General features: G+C 41.2%; 1 protein-coding gene across 1 annotated transcript in view; it reads right to left on the bottom strand.

The window, feature by feature from the left end:
* CTNND2 (catenin delta 2) overlaps window positions 1-8,859 on the bottom strand; it is a 1,052,580-nt gene extending 1,043,721 nt beyond the window's left edge. The window contains exon 1 of the mRNA XM_061129708.1: window positions 8,730-8,859. Within this exon, the coding sequence (XP_060985691.1) occupies window positions 8,730-8,766 (37 nt within the window). The 5' untranslated portion in view covers window positions 8,767-8,859. The remainder of the gene's footprint in view (window positions 1-8,729) is intronic.
* Window positions 8,860-19,365: the final 10,506 nt, after the last annotated feature.

Here is a 19,365-nt window from a genome sequence, read left to right as displayed (position 1 = left end):
GGGAAAATCTAGGCGTGGCACTGATTAGAATATGTGCAATATACACTCCATGAATGAGGAACACTATTAACTTTAAATGAGGTTCACTAATAAATTAGGTTCTCTGCTATGCATTTTAAGTCCATACTCTTAATTTGTCCACACAACAACCAGAAGACACAGGAATTACTGTTTCCCCCCTCCATCAACTATGACACTCAGTGGTAACTTATTCACTAACTAAAAAATGGAAAAGGAGAGTGAAGACCTTGTCTTGTTGAGATACAACTATTAAGCTATTCAGCTAAGTAATGAAACTTATCCCAAAGCCAATAGATAATATTTATTGCAAAAATTTAAGGGCACAACTTTTTGTCTGTGTCGTGATGTATTATATTACCAAGCTATATTTGGTGGAGAGATAATATGTAAAGAACGAAACACTGGAAAGTCTGCCATAAATACCATGTTCTTATGTTTGTATGGCTATGTGAGTGAGTATGTACACAGTTTTTTGCCTTGATTTTCTTCTTAACCTTCAGGACCATGAATACTGCCCATATAATCAACTCTTCTTCGAAAAGACAACTCACAGCTACATAATATTCTTTTGGATAAAGCTGCCACTGCATGCCTACACATCTACTATGCATTTAACATTATAGTAAGTCCCCTACATACAAATTTTGAAGTTGCAAACTTTCAAAGACACAAGTGCGCCTGCCAGCCCCCATATGCCAACTACCATACCATTGCTGTTCAGTCGCTCAGTCATGTCCGTCTCTTTGCGACCCCAGGACTGCAGCACGCCAGGCCCCCCTGTCCTACACCATCTCCTGGAGTTTGCTCAAACCCATGTCCAATGAGTCAGTGACACCATCTAACCATCTCATCCTCTGTTATACCTTATCCTCCTGCCTTCAATCTTTACCAGCACCAGCGTCTTTTCTAATGAGTCAGCTCTTCTCATCAGGGGGCCAAAGTATTGAGCTTCAGCTTCAGCATCAGTCCTTCCAATGAATATTCAGGATTAATTTCCTTTAGGATTGACTGGTTGGATCTCCGTGCAGTCCAAGGTACTCTCAAGAGTCTTCTCCAACACCACAGTTCAAAAGCATCAATTATTCAGCACTCGGCCTTCTTTACGGTCCAACTCTTCAATCCATACATGACTACTGGAAAACCGTAACTTTGACTATATGGACAGCAAAGTAATATTGCATGGTATTACTGTACTTTTCAAGGTACTGTAAGATTTAAAATGTTTTCTTTACTTTTTTTATGTACATACTATTTTTGTAAAAAGTATTATAAACCTACTACAGTACAGATTTGCAATAGGGCCTTCCCTGATGGCTCAGTTGTAAAGAATCCGCCTGCTGATCCAGGAGACATGGGCTCAGTCCCTGGATTGGGAAGATCCCCTGGAAAAGGAAATGGCAAACCACTCCAAAATTCTTGTCTGGGAAATCCCATGGACAGAGGAGCCTGGCAGGCTACAGTCCATGGGGTTGCAAGAGAGTCATGCATGACTTAGCGACTGAATAACAACTATCAATATACAGCTGGCTGTGTTAGTTGGGTACCTAGGCTAACTGTTGAACTTGGGAACATGCTCTCAGAATGGAACTCATTTGCATGTAAGAGACTTACTATATATTCTTTTCCAACTCAACTCAAGTCAGTCTGATCCACACCCTACAAGCCCCGGTCTTCCTGCACCACCTTCAGTGTCCTGGGTAAATGTGACATGATTCCTACTATCTCTGAGGCTATCTACATGATACTGACCTCATCTGTCTGCCTTTCAGGAGGACTCCTCCACCTCCTCATACAATGACTCCAAAAATACCATTTCAGCCACCAGTGAGGAATGTGTTAGAAACAAGAGGCTGAATCTCAGCTCTTTTATATTTGGAAGACTTGGTTTGCTGCCAAAGAAATTGCTCTTCCTGGAAATTAAATTATTCTGTGTTACTGAAGGTAATGACCGCTATGTTACTCTAATGTTTGAAAGTCCAAATAAAATATTTGAGAGAGAAGAATAAAATGTACTTTAAGAAGTGAGCTTTTTTTTTTTTTTTTTTTTAGTTTGAGTAGTCATGCTTGGAGTCAAGTCAAATATCATGTCTATTTGGAAATTCAGTTTTTTCTTCTTTCTTGATGGTGTCCGTTATTGCTCTTATTCAAAGTTAAAACATGAAACAACAGCCAAACTCTATCTACATTGAGGTAGAAAATGCTATGAGTAATAGCAAGCATGGGTCATCATTTATACACCCTTTGGGAAGTCAGATTTTTGACACTGTCCTTTTTATGCCCAATTTGCATCACTTACAAGACTATCCAATTACTGGCAGTCCAAGTCTAGCATGGGGAGTAGGGAAAAAGTGAGTTATTTTTAAGTTGGAAATACATAAGTCAGCTGAATTTCATCGACCATACTCTCTATAAATAAGCCAGGGTATTGGACGTTCCCCCTGGTAATTCCTGATACAGTGTCAAAATGCCATCATATACTTAAAGAACTCAACCACCAAGCAAAATATCACTAAAGATACTACGCCAAGAATTCTACAACTAGAATTCTTTATAAACCATGTCAATAAAGTGAATATGATTTCGTATTTGTGATATTTCCTTCCAGGTGAAGGGAACTTAATTAATGTAATATTTCCAGTCTCTCCCTAGCCCTTGGCTTTCTCTATCTCTGAAGAATAAAGGAAATGGCTTGGCCAGTTTCTTCTTTTTTTCCTCTGGAGAACTCCCTGCCTGTAGAGAGCAAGGCTTGGTCTCTAGAATTCAAAGCCACCTCTGTCCCTGTGGAAGGTAGGAGGGAAAGCCAAATCCCTGGGCCGTTATTCAGCATCACATCAACCTATAACTAATCAAAATGGATATTTCCCTCCACGGTGGCCACCCCTTTATCCCTTTTTCCTTCCCACATCCCAACTTTTGTTTTTCAGAATCAGAGAGGGCTGGAGAGGAGGGCTGATATTTATTGGGTTCCTTAGAGATACCACCAATCCACATTTCTGCATATTTTATCATCTGATGTAAATGCATACCTTTCTGTGATTTATGGTGTTGCATATTTAAGGGAGAAAAGATTACAATAAGCATTATAAGATTATGGAGATGCTTCTAAACCAAAAGATTTAGAACACGTGTACAAAATGCATTCTTAATAAATATAGATTGAATCAAGTGTCTAATGACAGTTGTGAAAACAACATCTATTAAGCAAAACGTGTTACTAATGAAAAATCTCTAGTCCTCACCTGTGAAGGATAAATGTAATAACTAATTTCGATGATAGAATTAACTGTTCCCCACCATCTAATGCTGTAAACTAAATATCCCATTTTAATACATTTCATATCATTCAAAATTCATAGAAATTTTGATACTTAGAGTAGCTTAACCAAACATAATTGGCTCACCCACTTACTTTGATCCAAAAACCAGAAAGGTCTTTTATGATAACATGAATTTCACTCTGGTAACTTATAATTGGCAGTTACTACAACAATACATAAATTTGAACACAAACACCTACATTTTTTGTCAAAATGTTTCTCTGACTAAAGATGATTTAGTCTCCTATTACACAGGTCACATTCTGTAACAAATTCTAAGATTCACCCAAGTGTTATTATCATAAGGATTATGTTGAAGGTATCCGTTCTACCTCACAGGAGCTGGACAGAATCAAACCCATAGGAGTTCAAACCTTCACTAAAGCAACCAAGAGTGCAAGGACAAGGGAAAATGTCCATTTATCTTCAAAAAGGTACCAGTGGACACACACTTTCCCCGCCCCCCCAAGAACATGACTGCAATTGCAGGTGGGGTGGGTCTTCTCTTTGTGTAACAAATTTAGCCATTTATGTTTCCTTTTTCTTTGTCACAGTGATGTTATGATGGGATTTACGCTCTGTGGTTCTAAACAGAGCAGTGCTTAACATTTGACTTCGCAGAGAGCGACACTTATTAAACTGTCTATAATATTCCTGGTACAATGTTAATCTTTGTAGAAAATTTGATTTTAATCAGGTGAATAGGATAATGTTAACAGAGTGTCAAAATTCTGCAATTTCTGACTGAGAATCTTTTTAAATTAAATTAAGATTGGAATCTTTTTAAGTAATGGTGCTAGGGGATATCATTTGCTTCTCTTTTAGCTTAACCATTATATATTTTGATATGTAAAGGACTGGCATATTGTAGAGTAGAAAACTTCTATTTTAAATGCAAATCTACATAATAAAGCAATAATACAAAAATAGTAGAGGGAGAATGTATCTAACAGTTTTTGTTAGGGTCATGGCTTTTATATCACAATATATAAATTACATAATAAATGTACGTAATACTATATGATAATTATATAAAATTACATAAATGTATTATGTGTTATAAATACATAAGTACTCATCTTAATATGGAGATGCTTATCTTTTATATTTATACAAATATTTATAAGCCACTTACACACTTATTTCACCCTGAGATTAGCTCTTTGAGATTTCTTGTCTTATTTTACTCCTTTTAAATTAAAACATACAAAGATACTATATATTTTTACTAATTATATTCCCCATGCTGGACATTTCATTCTCATGACTCAGTTATTTCACTTGTTTAATTATTTAATGTAGTATATACTTATGTATAGGACCCATTTTACAGTTGAAAAACTAAGCTAAAAATTGAGAATCACATAAATGGCCAAGGACACACAGCTTAACAGAGACAGAGCCAGGATTCCCTCCAAAACCAGTGCTCTCACCCTTGCACCTATTCAAAGCAGAATCCAAAACAGCATTATACTATGATAAATATTCCAATATCATACATAGATATATTAAAATATGAAATGTGCGTATCTGTTATAGGGCAAAACCCAACCTCTTCTCTAGAAATATATTTCTGATCTGAGACAACAATTAATGGAATAATAAGTTTCAATATATGTAACACATTTCACAGATAACTATTCAAGAATCTTACCAAGGGACACAGGTGAATATTTGCCTAAGATGGAAAGCTTCTAGGGAGCATTGTTTCACTTATTTAGTCATTATTTGCAACTTGCCAAAAATTAATTGATACAGAGTATAACTTCAATATCCTAATAGAGCTAAGACTTCCTACAAATCAATTAACCATGATACAGAGCTTGAAATTACACTCAGCTGCTATGTGATCAAAAGATAAACAACTGTAGGTGTCAAAACTATATGTTTTTGTTATGAGTCTTAACATTTTTCATGGACCTAAAGCACAGTATGATAAAACATTTCTGTGAGTTTCCTGGGCTGGAGGTACTGTTTATGAATATAATTGGGTTCATTAAAGCCAACTAAGCAGTTTATTAATCAGTAAGCTAGACTGGCACAGAATGTGATAGAAATTCTTTATCTATGATATTAATATTTTATATTAATATAAAAGCTATTGATTTGACATATAATACAATAAACTTGAAGCCAGCAACAAGTATAAGAAACTATTCTCACTCAAATCCATATGTTCCTTATCATAAAGTTATCAAAGTACCATAGTCCTAAGAATACATTCGCAATATGGGCCATGAAAACCATCATGGATAGCAACTGAAGAATTTGTCATGAAAATCATCATGGACACCAACTGAAGAATTTGTCATGAAAACCATCATGGATATCAGCTGAAGAATTTGTCTTGAAGGTGTGTTTCAGCCAGCAAAGACCTGTTGTACTACACCTTGGATGGAAGTACTAGATTTAAAAAGACTTGCTGGTCTTCTGAACTATAGGTATTGAAGTTAGGTACTCTCAACTATATGTCATCTTTTATTAATAAAAATAAAAATCTTTACAAAAATAAACACTTTCAAGTGTCTGTTTAAAATCCTAGCATAACCAATCCCCCACTAAATAAATTAAAATAAAGGTAACACAGAGAAACAACTGTAGGTGAGTACTCATATCTTCTAGGGTAAATCATCAGAAAAAGAAAAAAAAAAAACCACTTTTGGCAGTTAAAAATGGCAACAGTTCCTGTTTTAGTTCAACTAACTTGTTACAACCAGATATAGTGAGCCAGACAAACCATACCTCACTTTATAGAGAAACAAATTATAATAAATTACTTTAAATGTAACTTTAGTATTTTCTTACATAAAGACAACCTGATGAAACTACTCTGGAGAATTCAACAATTTCACATAAATGCATACCGTATAAAAGAGAACTTTGAAAAAGTACAACAGAAACTGCCAAGTTCTACCACATTGTCAGGAGAAGTCCTTAGTATTCACTTGTATGCCAAAAGTAATGTTACATTTGAGAATACTACAACTTCATTTTTAATTGTAAAGGCCATCATGTGATACTATCCTGAGAAGTGATTTAACAAAATTATAAATTGCAATTTCAACTAATATCATCAGAATTCCATTTTTCTCTCTGATGAATTATTTCAGTGACAGAAAAAGAAACCGGCTTGTGTTCTAATTGTGAACAACGTGAAGTTGCTGGAGATACTGTAATTTGACAGTGCGTGACTATTATTTCAAACAATGAAAACATTAGTGACATCTCTAATGATTAAGCTCCACAACGACGCAAACATACACCAAATTAAATAACTCCTTTCCACAAGGCTATGACAATTTTATTAGAGCAATGACCTCCTGTACTCCCTACAATTGCCATTCAATCAAGTACTATCATTTGCAACCCACAATATAACATAAGACTCACGCATTCAATACATGCAGTTTTACCCACACCCATAAGCTGCTCTCCGTGAAGACACGGAGGCACAGAGTCATCTCTACTTGTCCCTTAGGAATCATGTTTAAAGCTGAAAAACGAGATTCAAAAGGAAAGTGAAAGGAGAGACATGAATGTGTACTTCATCGACTGCTTCATTTTGCAAGAAATTTGATATGAAAACAATGCAACAAGCACAAGAGTGTGCTTGAAGTGCTCTTGGAAAGTTTTCTGAATGTGAATAAGGTGAAACTAAAGCAATATTGGTTAAAAAATAAAACACACAAACACACTGGAGTCACAAAGATCTTGCTAATCTTTCTGTGATGCTGAGATATGTTAGCTGTGTAATCACAGGTCTCCTAAATTTCAGCATCTAACCCCAAATGCAATCATTTTCATTCATACCCTGAGATCATGAAACCTACAGACCAGTGAGAATGCCACTGAATGCTCTCCCCAAAACATTAAAAATGGATCCTGCATGTGGCAAAGAGATTTCACGGTGCTTTAGAGCATCGAGTCCATATTAGAGGATGTCTGCCCTTATCTGTCGTACTTCTTATAGAGCCAGCTCCCCAAACCAGACACAGGTGCACTCCTGTAATTCGATATGAGTCATATCCACCACTTTTTCCATGGGATTTTAAAAGTGGCGCAGCTCTAAAGCCTCTTAGTCCTGCAGGTGAAGTACTAACAGCGAAGAGATGAACTGAACAACCCTAAGTAGCTGATGGTAGTTTAAAGCTGCTGATGGAAGGGTGCACAATGAGGTAACTCTTAGGTAGTTTGAGCACCTCCCTATTTAAGTCGTTGCAGAAAATTGCAAGCATCTCAAATATTCGTCACCTAGTTCCCAAAAGTGAAGACAGATACAGATCAGGCCTGATACCACGGTTAGGAGGCAGCTCTTCTCTAAACCAACATATCCTCTTGGTAACATCGGGCATGAATGTTAAAAACATCTTTCAGAGCCTAAGCGAACCAAATCAGTTCGGGGGGAGGGGTGGACCAACCGTGGAATAACAACGTGCCCCTCTTTTCCCTCACACTCTTCCCTATCCCCAACATTTGCAGGGAAAACACAACTTTAGGCATTTTCGGAAGTAACTATTCATGGTGGAAACCACACACACACCCCAAAACCTCTCAGACTGTTTTCCTACCACACAGACCAGGGAGGCTGCACCATCTCTCTAGCGACTTAATTCTGAACGTAGTGGCTGGAACCAGCTGAGCAGCCATCGATGGAAATACATTACACACCAGAATGAGAGGAAGGTCGGCGAACAAGGAAAGCATCTGTGCTTTCGGCCATTAATTACCGATCACCCAAATATCGCCTCGCAGCCTCCCACCCACATGCACAGCGTTCCGAACCTGGGTTTCAGGCGGCGCTTCCCGGAGCTTCGCTATCTATTGTCAGGACGCAGAAGCCCCCGAAACCTGGGAATCGAGCTGAAAGCGCTGCCTCTGAAACAGCTAAATATAGACCCGAGGGGCTCTGGGTCTGGCAAGCAGCGGGAGACGGGAGAAACAGCCATGGACGCATATGACTAAGTATTTCCATTTTGTGTTAGCCAAACATCGTAATGACATTGAACATAAGGGCAAAAGATTGGAGGGGAGTCCTCCCCACCCCCACCCGTCTTCTCCCGTATATTAGGGACGTCATGAATGCCACGGGTAGGTTTGGGAGGGTGGCGGGGAGCAGTATTGTTGGTGTTGTCCTATATACGCCTCCTCCGGGGGAGATGGGTGGTGGGGAGGGGAGCACGCAGAGAAGCCACTCGGTAACCGCTCCAAGAAAGGCACTAACCCCGGCCCCCCTTTCCAGGCTCGGCCGTCTTCCGAGCGAGGGGACCCGGCGCGATCGCGGGTCCTCCCCCGGCCAGGAGCCGCCGAGGAACAACCCCCACCGGCGGCAAGGAGGAGCACGACGCCGAGCGGGATGCGCCTGGCCCCAGTCGCCCGGCCAAGGCAACTCACCGAACGGCGCGGCGCCGGATTGCCTCCTCGCGAACATGCACCCGCCGCCAGCGACAGCTCCTCAGTCCGGGGAGAGGCGTGCGCGCCGCCGCCCGGCTTCAGGGCAAGGTCCTGACCTTGCTCAACTGCAGCATCTTCCGCTTTTGTTGTCTGAGCGCGGCCGCGGGACAAGTGATGCCGGCGGGGAGCAGGGGCGAGCGCCGCGGGGGAGAGGCGGCTCCCCGACGCGAGTGCGCCGCGCCCGGCCCGGTGGCCCCTCCGAGCGCAGCGCGCGCAGCGCCCCCTGCCCGGCTCCGCGGGCTCCGCGGGCTCGGGGCTCCTGCGGGCTCCCGCGGGCTGCTGCGGGCTCCTGCGGGCTCCGGGCGCCGCCGGCCGGGCAGGGAGAGCCGCAGCCGCCGCCGCGCCCGCCGCTCCGCTCGGCCGGTTGCCGCCGCGGGCGCGAGCCTGGGGCCGCCGCGGCGCCCGGCGCCGAGCGCTCCCGTGCTGCGCCCCGCGCGCGGCCCGCGCCACCTGTGCCGCCGCCGCCGCCGCCGAGGGCGAGGCTCCTCCCGCGGCGCGCGGCAGCCTCAGCCTCCACCTATGCCTCCGCGGCCGGCTCGGGCGCCCGGCTCGTGAGGCAGCGTCCGCCCCGCCGCCCGGACCTGCCCCGGGTGCCGAGCATGCCCAGTGCCGCCGCCGGAGCGCCGCGCTTTGCCGTGCGCATTCCACTTCTGGTTTTCGCGGCAGCAGCGGGGGAGAGGGGAGGAGGCCGCGGGTTGGGAGACGGCCGAGCATCCTTGGGAACGCACACCCCGGCCCTCAGATGGGTGGATGCTCGCGAACCCGGCGAGAGCTGGAAGGGACTCGAGGAAGGCCTGGAACCCCGGGTTGGACCGATGCTCAAAGGGCCTGTTCCTTCTTGTACGTGCAACATGCTGACAGTTTATTGTGTGGCAGATGTCAGCGTGCAAAACAAAGAGCGGGGATGGAAGGGGCGCTAAGCGGGCAGGTGTGTGCGTTGGGGCCGGCGGCAGGCTGACTCTGCCTGAGCTGGGTGGAGATGGAGTCTCTCAAATCCTGTGGTTCTAGAGCAAACATCGCCAGGACAGCCACCTCCGAGCTCCCCACGGCGTCTGTCCCATCTTCCCGTCACTTCCACTGCTTCGATGAAACATGCTGTTCGCGGGTGGAGAGACTTTGTCCTTAAATGAAATCCCTTTGATTTGGAACCTGGAATGTATGTAACTTCCTGCTAAAAAGACTTGCCTAGTCTGGAACTTGAATAGATCGCAATGCTAAACTCCCCTCCTCCCTCCTCTTCCGTCAGCTCCCCCGCTTCTTTCTTCCAACTTCGGCCCTTCGGCCACCTCGTCTTCCTCCTCCTCGCCCCCCGCCCCGCCACCTCCCAGTCTAAGATGAAAACCCTTACCCGTTGCTTCCCCCAAAGTTTCCCTATACCCCCTGCATCGTTCTCGTCATTTTCAGCTTCTTTTTCTGTCACCTCCTGGTTTGACAGCTGATTGACTCCTTGGGGACTTCTCTCTGCCTCTCTTGCTGTGAAATACAGCAAGTAGAAATCACCGCAGTGAACAGTGAAAGTCTTGTTAGAAAACAAGACCCTTAACTTGTGCCCAGGAGGTCCTCTGGGCCTTCACCTGCGTCCTCACTTTCAAAAGTCATGACTGGACTCAGCCCTATTGCAATTACAAGACTTAAGACAGGCACAGCGCACTGTGCCCGGGGACCAGGGAAACACGCTTCCTAATAATGTCACAGCGCACCATCCCTGACCCTGTGGATCACAGATGGACAGTGGTTATGAGCTTCTCCACTCTCCCCCTTCCCGGCGCTGGTTTCCGAGACACAGACAGGCATGAGAGCCGTCCAGGAAATTGTCATCAGAGGGCTTTGAGGGGCTTGTGATTCTCAGGAAGAGTTGCTATTTTGTGTCAAAAGAGATTATCCAACAAAGTTAAATGACCTGAATATTTATCCTGGGCTATTCTCTAGTATTCTTTGGAGGAAGTTAATATAACTTGAAGTAACAGCAAAGGAGGAAAGTTTAAAGAGGTTTGCCATGGTCAGTTTCATCAGACTCTTTTGCGGCCCCATGGACTGTAGCCCGCCAGTCTTCTCTGTCCATGGGATTTCTCAGGCAAGGATACTAGAGTGGGTTGCCATCTCCTCCTCCAGGGGACCTTCCAGACCCAGGGATGGAATCCACATTTCCTGTATTGGCAGGCAGATTCTTTAGCTCTGAGCCACCAGGGATGTCCTTTAAACAGGTTAAATAAATAGAAACAAATGAATGGGGCAGCATATTAATCAAGGACCTTTGACAACAGTGCAAATGTTCATTTTTAACTCTCCTCCCTCAGGGTAGGGCAGGCATAGATATACATAGGCTTGGTCTCACCGGCAAAAGTAGTCCTCCAACCTGGCTCCAAGTTTAAAGCCAGCTCTGTGTTAAAATACTTCAGACTCCTCTGAGGGAGGACACTGCAGGACCATTTTCAGCAGATGTTGAACTATATTTTTTATTTCAGGTCTCAGAAAGGCAGTTCAATTACTGTGGAGTATTTGGTACAAGACAAATTAGCGGCACTGTATCCATTAGGCCACATTATGTTTTAAAGGATGTTTTTTGTTTTCACCATAGCTTTGGTCAGATTTATGGGGGAAATTTTAACTGTGCCTTTTTGCATCTGTGTACTATTTGAATCTTTTAACTCAGGAAGTCTTGGAGGGTATGCAAACTTGGAGGGTAGGTCAGTTACACTTTGGATTAAATCTGAGATAAGTGTATAGATATCATCCACAGAAAATATATGCGTCTTTTATGAATATATAGGTCTAAGTTAGAAACATAATTTTATACAATTTTTTTAGTTGTTTTGAGATGAGCAATAGCAAACCCTATTCACTAACTGTACACCTTGGAAATGACCCATAGGCAGTTCCTATAGACTTCTTTAAAGGGTGGGTGATCTCTGTTCTTCTAACATAATGGGTACTTTAAGATATTAGTAAATGCACAATTTGAAAATATTGAAAAATAAAAACGATACTGGGTCGTGTTCCATCTTGGAATGACTCACTGCTGCCATCTTTTGCCTCTTACTTACAGATAGTTTCTGTAAAAAGGATAATCTGAATTCCCTCGTTCACTATGAGACCAAAAATTATTAACTCGTTATTTTCAGGTTGTAGTACTCAATGCTAAAAGAGAAATCTTTACTTTTTCTTCTGTGTATACATCAAAAGAGTTGTGTGATTCAGAAATCACATCTAAATATTGAAAGTTCTACCTCTTGATTTTTCAAATCACTTCAAAATTTGAAGCAAATAGGTTTTTCTCAGGTTGGGGAGATCCCCTGGAGAAAGGAAAGGCTACCCACTCCAGTATTCTGGCCTGGAGAATCCCATGGACTATATAATCCATGGGGACACAAAGAGTCAGACTGGACTGAGCGACTTTCACTTTCATGTTTTACATGGGAATTTTATTTACCGTTTTTAGGAATAGGACCAAATAGTTTAAAATACTCTTATACATTAATGTATCATGTTTTATAATTTAAAGTATGCCAATTCTAGGAGAGTGACACTTGTTTGATTGAGGTGATTTAAATATAGCAATACAACTTGCCTTGAGGTTCAAAGAGAAGATAATATTCCTGTAATTTTTAAAGTGAATTAATCATTGATAAACAACTGAAAATTCCTCAAGTTGGAATGTTAAACTATGAGTGATTTTTGTTGCTGCCCAAGACTTAAATAGGAATAGTAATGACACTCCTTAAAATTTACAATTTAAATTTTAAATAAAATTATTTAAAATAGGAACATAACTCTCTATATATACATATATATATGTACACATATATATTTGTTGTTGTTGTTTAAGTCACTAAGTTGTATCTGACTCTTTTGTGACCCCATGGACTGTCTCCCACTAGGCCCCTCTGTCCATGGGATTCTCCAGGCTGGAGAATGTACTGGAGTACATTGCCATTCCCTCCTCTAGGGGACCTTCCTCCAGGGACAGAACCCAGGTCTCCTGTGTCTTCTGCATAGGCAGGTGGATTCTTTATCACTGAGCCACCTGGGAAGCCCATATATATATATATATATATATGACTAATAAACACTGTTACCAGTGATAAAAGTATTTGTTACCAGAATATGTTATTCTATTTTTAAAGACTTTCAAAGTTAACTAATTTGAATTAACTATTTTAATTAAGACCAATGTTCAGGTTATTGAATTATTTGGTTTGAAACTTCACACTTTCACACAAACTACCTTTTACTACTGCTACTACTCATGTGATGATGTCATTCATTCATTCATTCATTCATTCACCAGCAAATGTTTATTGAACATCTGTGGTTCAGATGTGGGATAAAATTGGGGGAATCAAGAGTACACATAGACAAGAAAACAAAATCCCTACCTTCATGGCATTGAATTTAAATTGGGGTTATAAGGTGATGGAAGAAAAGAAAGCACACCGAGAGATAACCATGCTCAAGTTGCCTTGAAAGTGAAAGTGAAAGTGTTAGTCGCCCAGTCCTATCACACTCTTTGCGACCCCATGGACTGTAGCCCGCCAGGCTCCTCTGTCCATGGAATTCTCCAGGCAAGAATACTGGAGTGGGTAGCAAGAATACTGGAAGATTCCCTTCTCCAAGGGATCTTCCCAAATCTGGGATCAAAACCAGGTCTTCTGCATTGGAGGCAGATTCCTTACCATCTGAGCCATGCTTATTTCTTTCTAAGAAATAAGACATGGACTAAAATAATCATCAATACCATAGGCATATAAGGCATATAGACAATGTGCTATACGCTTATAGTATTGATGATATGCTTATGGTATTGATGAATCTTTTATTCAATGTCTTTCCTTCCATGTTTTCTCATTGTTTTTGCCTCCTCCTGGTATTTTGTGTTTTAGGCCAGGCATGGTGAGAAAATAGGACTTATAGTACTGAAGCAAAGCAAGAAGGATACAGAGTGTGTTCAGTAATGGTTAAGGTTCTTAGAGATCGTTGGAGATCATTGGAGATCCTTAGAGGTTTTTGGGGATCTTTGGAGATCTGGAGCTTCCCTTGTGGTTCAGCTAGTAAAGAATCTGCTTGCAATGCAGAAGACCTGGGTTCAATCCCTGGCTTGGGAAAATTTCCTGGAGAAGGGAACGGCTACCCACTCCAGTATTCTGGACTGGAGAATTCCATAGACTGTGTAGTCCATGGGGTCACAAAGAGTTGGACACAACTGAGTTACTTTCACTTTCACTTTCTTGGAGATCCAGTGGAACATTCATGAGCTCAATGAAAGAATCAGAGAGCAGGGATGTATCTAGCAAAGGCACCTACACATTTCAAAAGTTACAACCTGGTACTAAAATGTCTAAATCCTATGTAGGCTGATCATAACAAGGCAATGAGTCAGAAGTCTATGTCAACAGGCTTTGGTGAATAACACATATGGAAAGATGACATAAAATTATGCAGTGTGAAGCCAGAAAGAATTTTAATAACAGGCATTGACAGCAAGGGGAAATAAATGTTATGTTATGATTTATCAGCAATGCTTGTAGACATAATGGACTTCTAGAGGATGAAGGAACTGACTCCCCAAATTGGTTGGCTTGATACCCACAGACAAAGGATAGGAAGGAGAATCCTGTAAAATAAGACCCAAACAGTGAAACAGGGAAATTCTTAATCAAGTTTCACCTAGACTTTCTAGATAAAGTTTTTTTATTTTTTTTAGACTTTCTAGATAAATTTTAAGGCAGTTGATATAGCATAAAAATTTCATCCACAAAACATCCAGGTCAGTGGTTCTTAGTGGAAGCATTACTGTTTCCAGTTCATAAATATGTAAGAGGGTATTTTCTTCTCGTCACTAGCATTTAGCGGTCTCGAGCCACACATTTTAAGCATTCTGCAATTATGTGACAATCCCACAGGAGGAAGAAAAAACCTGTATCATTCACAACTTTTCATCCAAGATTGTTAAAAACATTTTCCTATATATCTGAGCCTACCATATTGTTCCATTTTACGTAGAAGCATAAAGAATTTTTACATGGTTTTACTATACATTGAATTTTACAGGAATGCTTCTAAGATATGGATTATGAAAATATTTAACATCATTTTATTCAGAAATTGGCCAAGATTCGTTCATAAGATTAAGAACAAAGTCACCAGTAGTATGCATGTGTGCTTAGTTGTTCATTTCAGTCGTTCAGTCGTGTCCGACTCTTTGTGACCCCATCAATTGCAGCATACCAGGCTTCTCTGTCCATCACCAACACCTAGAGCTTGCTCAAACTCATGTCCATCGAGTAGGTGATGCCATCCAACAATCTTATCCTCTGTTATCCCTTTTTCCTCCTGCCCTCAATCTTTCCCAACATCAGGGTCTTTTCTAATGAGTCAGCTCTTCGAATCAGGTGGTCAAAGTATTGGAGTTTCAGCTTCAGCATCAGTCTTTCCAATGAACACTCAGGACTGATTTCCTTTACCATTGACTGGTTTGATCTCCTTGCTGTGCAAGGGACTCTCAAGAGTCTTCTCCATTTTGAGTTTATTTTGGTGTATGGTGTTAGAAAGTGTTCTAGTTTCATTCTTTTACAAGTGGTTGACCAGTTTTCCCAGCACCACTTGTTAAAGAGGTTGTCTTTTTTCCATTGTATATCCTTGCCTCCTTTGTCAAAGATAAGGTGTCCATAGGTTCGTGGATTTATCTCTGGGCTTTCTATTCTGTTCCATTGATCTATATTTCTGTCTTTGTGCCAGTACCATACTGTCTTGATGACTGTGGCTTTGTAGTAGAGTCTGAAGTCAGGCAGGTTGATTCCTCCAGCTCCATTCTTCTTTCTCAAGATTACTTTGGCTATTCGAGGTTTTTTGTATTTCCATACAAATTGTGAAATTCTTTGGTCTAGTTCTGTGAAAAATACCGTTGGTAGCTTGATAGGGATTGCATTGAATCTATAGACTGCTTTGGGTAGAATAGCCATTTTGACAGGAGAACATAGGCAAAACACTCTCCGACATAAATCAAAGCAAGATCCTCTATGACCCACCTCCCAGAATATTGGAAATAAAAGCAAAACTAAACAAATGGGACCTAATGAAACTTAAAAGCTTTTGCACTACAAAGGAAACTATAAGTAAGGTGAAAAGACAGCCCTCAGATTGGGAGAAAATAATAGCAAATGAAGAAACAGACAAAGGATTAATCTCAAAAATATACAAGCAACTCCTGAAGCTCAATTCCAGAAAAATAAATGACCCAATCAAAAAATGGGCCAAAGAACTAAACAGACATTTCTCCAAAGAAGACATACAGATGGCTAACAAACACATGAAAAGATGCTCAACATCACTCATTATTAGAGAAATGCAAATCAAAACCACAATGAGGTACCATTACACTCCAGTCAGGATGGCTGCTATCCAAAAGTCTACAAGCAATAAATGCTGGAGAGGGTGTGGAGAAAAGGGAACCCTCTTACACTGTTGGTGGGAATGCAAACTAGTACAGCCACTATGGAAAACAGTGTGGAGATTTCTTAAAAAACTGGAAATAGAACTGCCATATGACCCAGCAATCCCACTTCTGGGCATACACACTGAGGAAACCAGATCTGAAAGAGACACGTGCACCCCAATGTTCATCGCAGCACTGTTTATAATAGCCAGGACATGGAAGCAACCTAGATGCCCATCAGCAGATGAATGGATAAGGAAGCAGTGGTACATATACACCATGGAATATTACTCAGCCATTAAAAAGAATTCATTTGAACCAGTCCTAATGAGATGGATGAAGCTGGAGCCCATTATACAGAGTGAAGTAAGCCAGAAAGATAAAGAACATTACAGCATACTGACACATGTATATGGAATTTAGAAAGGTGATAACGATAACCCTATATGCAGAACAGAAAAAGAGACACAGAGATACAGAACAGACTTTTGAACTTTGTGGGAGAATGTGAGGGTGGGATATTTCAAAAGAACAGCATGTATGCTATCTATGGTGAAACAGATCACCAGCCCAGGTGGGATGCATGAGACAAGTGCTCCGGCCTGGTGCACTGGGAAGACCCAGAGGAATCGGGTGGAGAGGGAGGTGGGAGGGGGGATCGGGATTGGGAATACATGTAAATCCATGGCTGATTCATATCAATGTATGACAAAACCCACTGGAAAAAAAAAAAAAAGAGTCTTCTCCAACACCACAGTTCAAAAGCAACAATTTTTTGGCACTCAGCTTTCTTTATAGTCCAACTCTCACATCCATACATGAATACTGGCAAAACCATAGCTTTGACTAGATGGACCTTTGTCAGCAAAGTAATGTTTCTGCTTTTTAATATGTTCTCTAGGGTGGTCATAGCTTTTCTTCCAAGGAGCAAGCATCTTTTAATTTCATGGCTGCAGTCACCAACTGCAGTGATTTTGGAGCCCATGAAAATAAAGCCTGTCACTGTTTCCACTGTTTCCCCATCTATTTGCCATGAAGTAATGGGACTGGATGCCATGATCTTCTTTTTTGGAATGTTGAGTTTTAAGCCAACTTTTTCACTCTCCTCTTTCATTTTCATCAAGAGGCTCTTCAGTTCCTCTTTACTTTCTGCCATAAGGGTATTGTTATCTGCATATCTGAGGTTTTGGCATTTCTCCCAGCAATCTTGATTCCAGATTGTGCATCATCCAACCCAGCATTTTGCATCATTTATTCTGCATAGAAATTAAATAAGCAGGGTGACGATATACAACCTTGACATACTCTTTTCCTAACTTGGAACTAGTTTGATGTTCCATGTCCAATTCTAACCATTGCTTCTTGACCTGCATGAAGATTTCTCAGGAGACAGGTAAGGTGGTCTGGTATTCCCATCACTTTAAAAATTTTTCAGTTTGTTGGTTCCACACAATCAAAGGCTTTAGCGTAGCCAATGAAACATGTTTTTCTGGAATTCTCTTGCTTTTTCGATGATACAGTAGATGTTGGCAATTTGATCTCTGGTTCCTCTGCCTTTTCTAAATCCAGCTTGAACATCTGAAAGTTCTCAGTTCTTGTACTGTTGAAGCCTTGCTTGGAGAATTTTGAGCATTACTTTGCTAGCATGTGAGATGAGTACAACTGTGCAGTAGTTTGAATATTCTTTGGCATTGGAATGGAAACTGACCTTTTCCAGTCCTGTGGCCACTGCTGAGTTTTCCAGATTTGCTGGCATATTAAGTGCAGCACTTTCACAGCATCATCTTTTAGGATTTGAAATAGCTCAGGTGGAATTTCATCACCTCCACTAGCTTTGTTGGTAGTGATGCTTCCCAAGGCCCACTTGACTTTGCATTTCAGGATGTCTGGTTCTGGGTCAGTGACCACACCACCCTGGTTTTCTAGGTCATGAAGATCTTTTTTGAATAGTTCTGTGAATTCTTGCCACCTCTTCTGCTTCTGTTAGGTCTATACTGTTTCTGTCCTTAATCGTCCCTGTCTTTGCATGAAATGTTCCCTTTGTTTCTCTAATTTTCTTGAAGAGATCTCTAATCTTTCCCATTCTATTCTTTTCCTGTTTCTTTGCATTGATCACTTAGGAAGGCTTTCTTTTCTCTCCTTGCTATTCTTTACAACTCTGCATTCAGATGGATGTATCTTTCCTTTTCTCCTTTTCCTTTTTAGTTGTGTCTGACTCTTTGTGACTCCAGCCTGCCAGGCTCCTCTGTCCCTGGAGTTTTTCCGGTTAGAATACTGGAGTGCTTTGCCATTTGTTTCTCCAGGTGAGCTTCCCAACCCAGGCATCAAGCTCACATTTCCTATATCTCCTGCATTGCATGTGGATTCTTTATGTGCTATGCTATCAGGGAAGCCCTACCAATAGTATGCTGCTGCTGCTGCTAAGTCACTTCAGTCGTGTCCGACTCTGGGCGACCTCAGAGATGGCAGCCCACCAGGCTCCCCTGTCCCTGGGATTCTCCAGGCAAGAATAGTGGAGTGGGTTGCCATTTCCTTCTCCAACCAATAGTATACATCTCAACAAAAGCAGACTCCTGCATCAAGCTGTTGTTACAGCCATTATCTTTATGTTGATGCTACATGTAGGTACAAGTGTCTTAAGTATTTGGTTAGCTATTCTAGCCTAGTTGTGACTGTGCATTTACATAAAGAAAAGCATAATATTTTATTTTTAAATAATTTTCCTTTTGTTTCTTCTTTATATTTTGTGACGACTATTATGTAGGCCCTTAAAAATACATTAATATCTGTGAGTTTCTTTTAAAAATAACAAAATAATCATTATGCAGTATTTGTTACAGAAATAAAGCATTGGGCTTCAATAGGTTTGAAGATGAAATACCTAAATGATTCACTTAAGAAAATCAATAGACTATTATAATCATGTATACTGTAGGCCCAAGAAGAGAATTTGGGGCTTCGCACCAAACTTGTTAAATATTCTATTCTTGTTACAGTATAAAATTTATAATTAATGATTAATCACGTACATAGGCCTCAGATTGGCCTGAATGCATAGGGAGAATTTACACATTAATCCTGATTTTCCCTCAGTTTTATGATCTCAGATTCAGCTTCTTTCCTAAATCCCCAGTATTTGTGCAT

Source organism: Dama dama, chromosome 25 (genome assembly GCF_033118175.1).
Source record: "Dama dama isolate Ldn47 chromosome 25, ASM3311817v1, whole genome shotgun sequence".
Lineage (NCBI taxonomy): Eukaryota > Metazoa > Chordata > Mammalia > Artiodactyla > Cervidae > Dama > Dama dama.
Note: the sequence above shows the minus strand (reverse complement) of the source record. Positions and strands in the feature narration are given on the sequence as shown.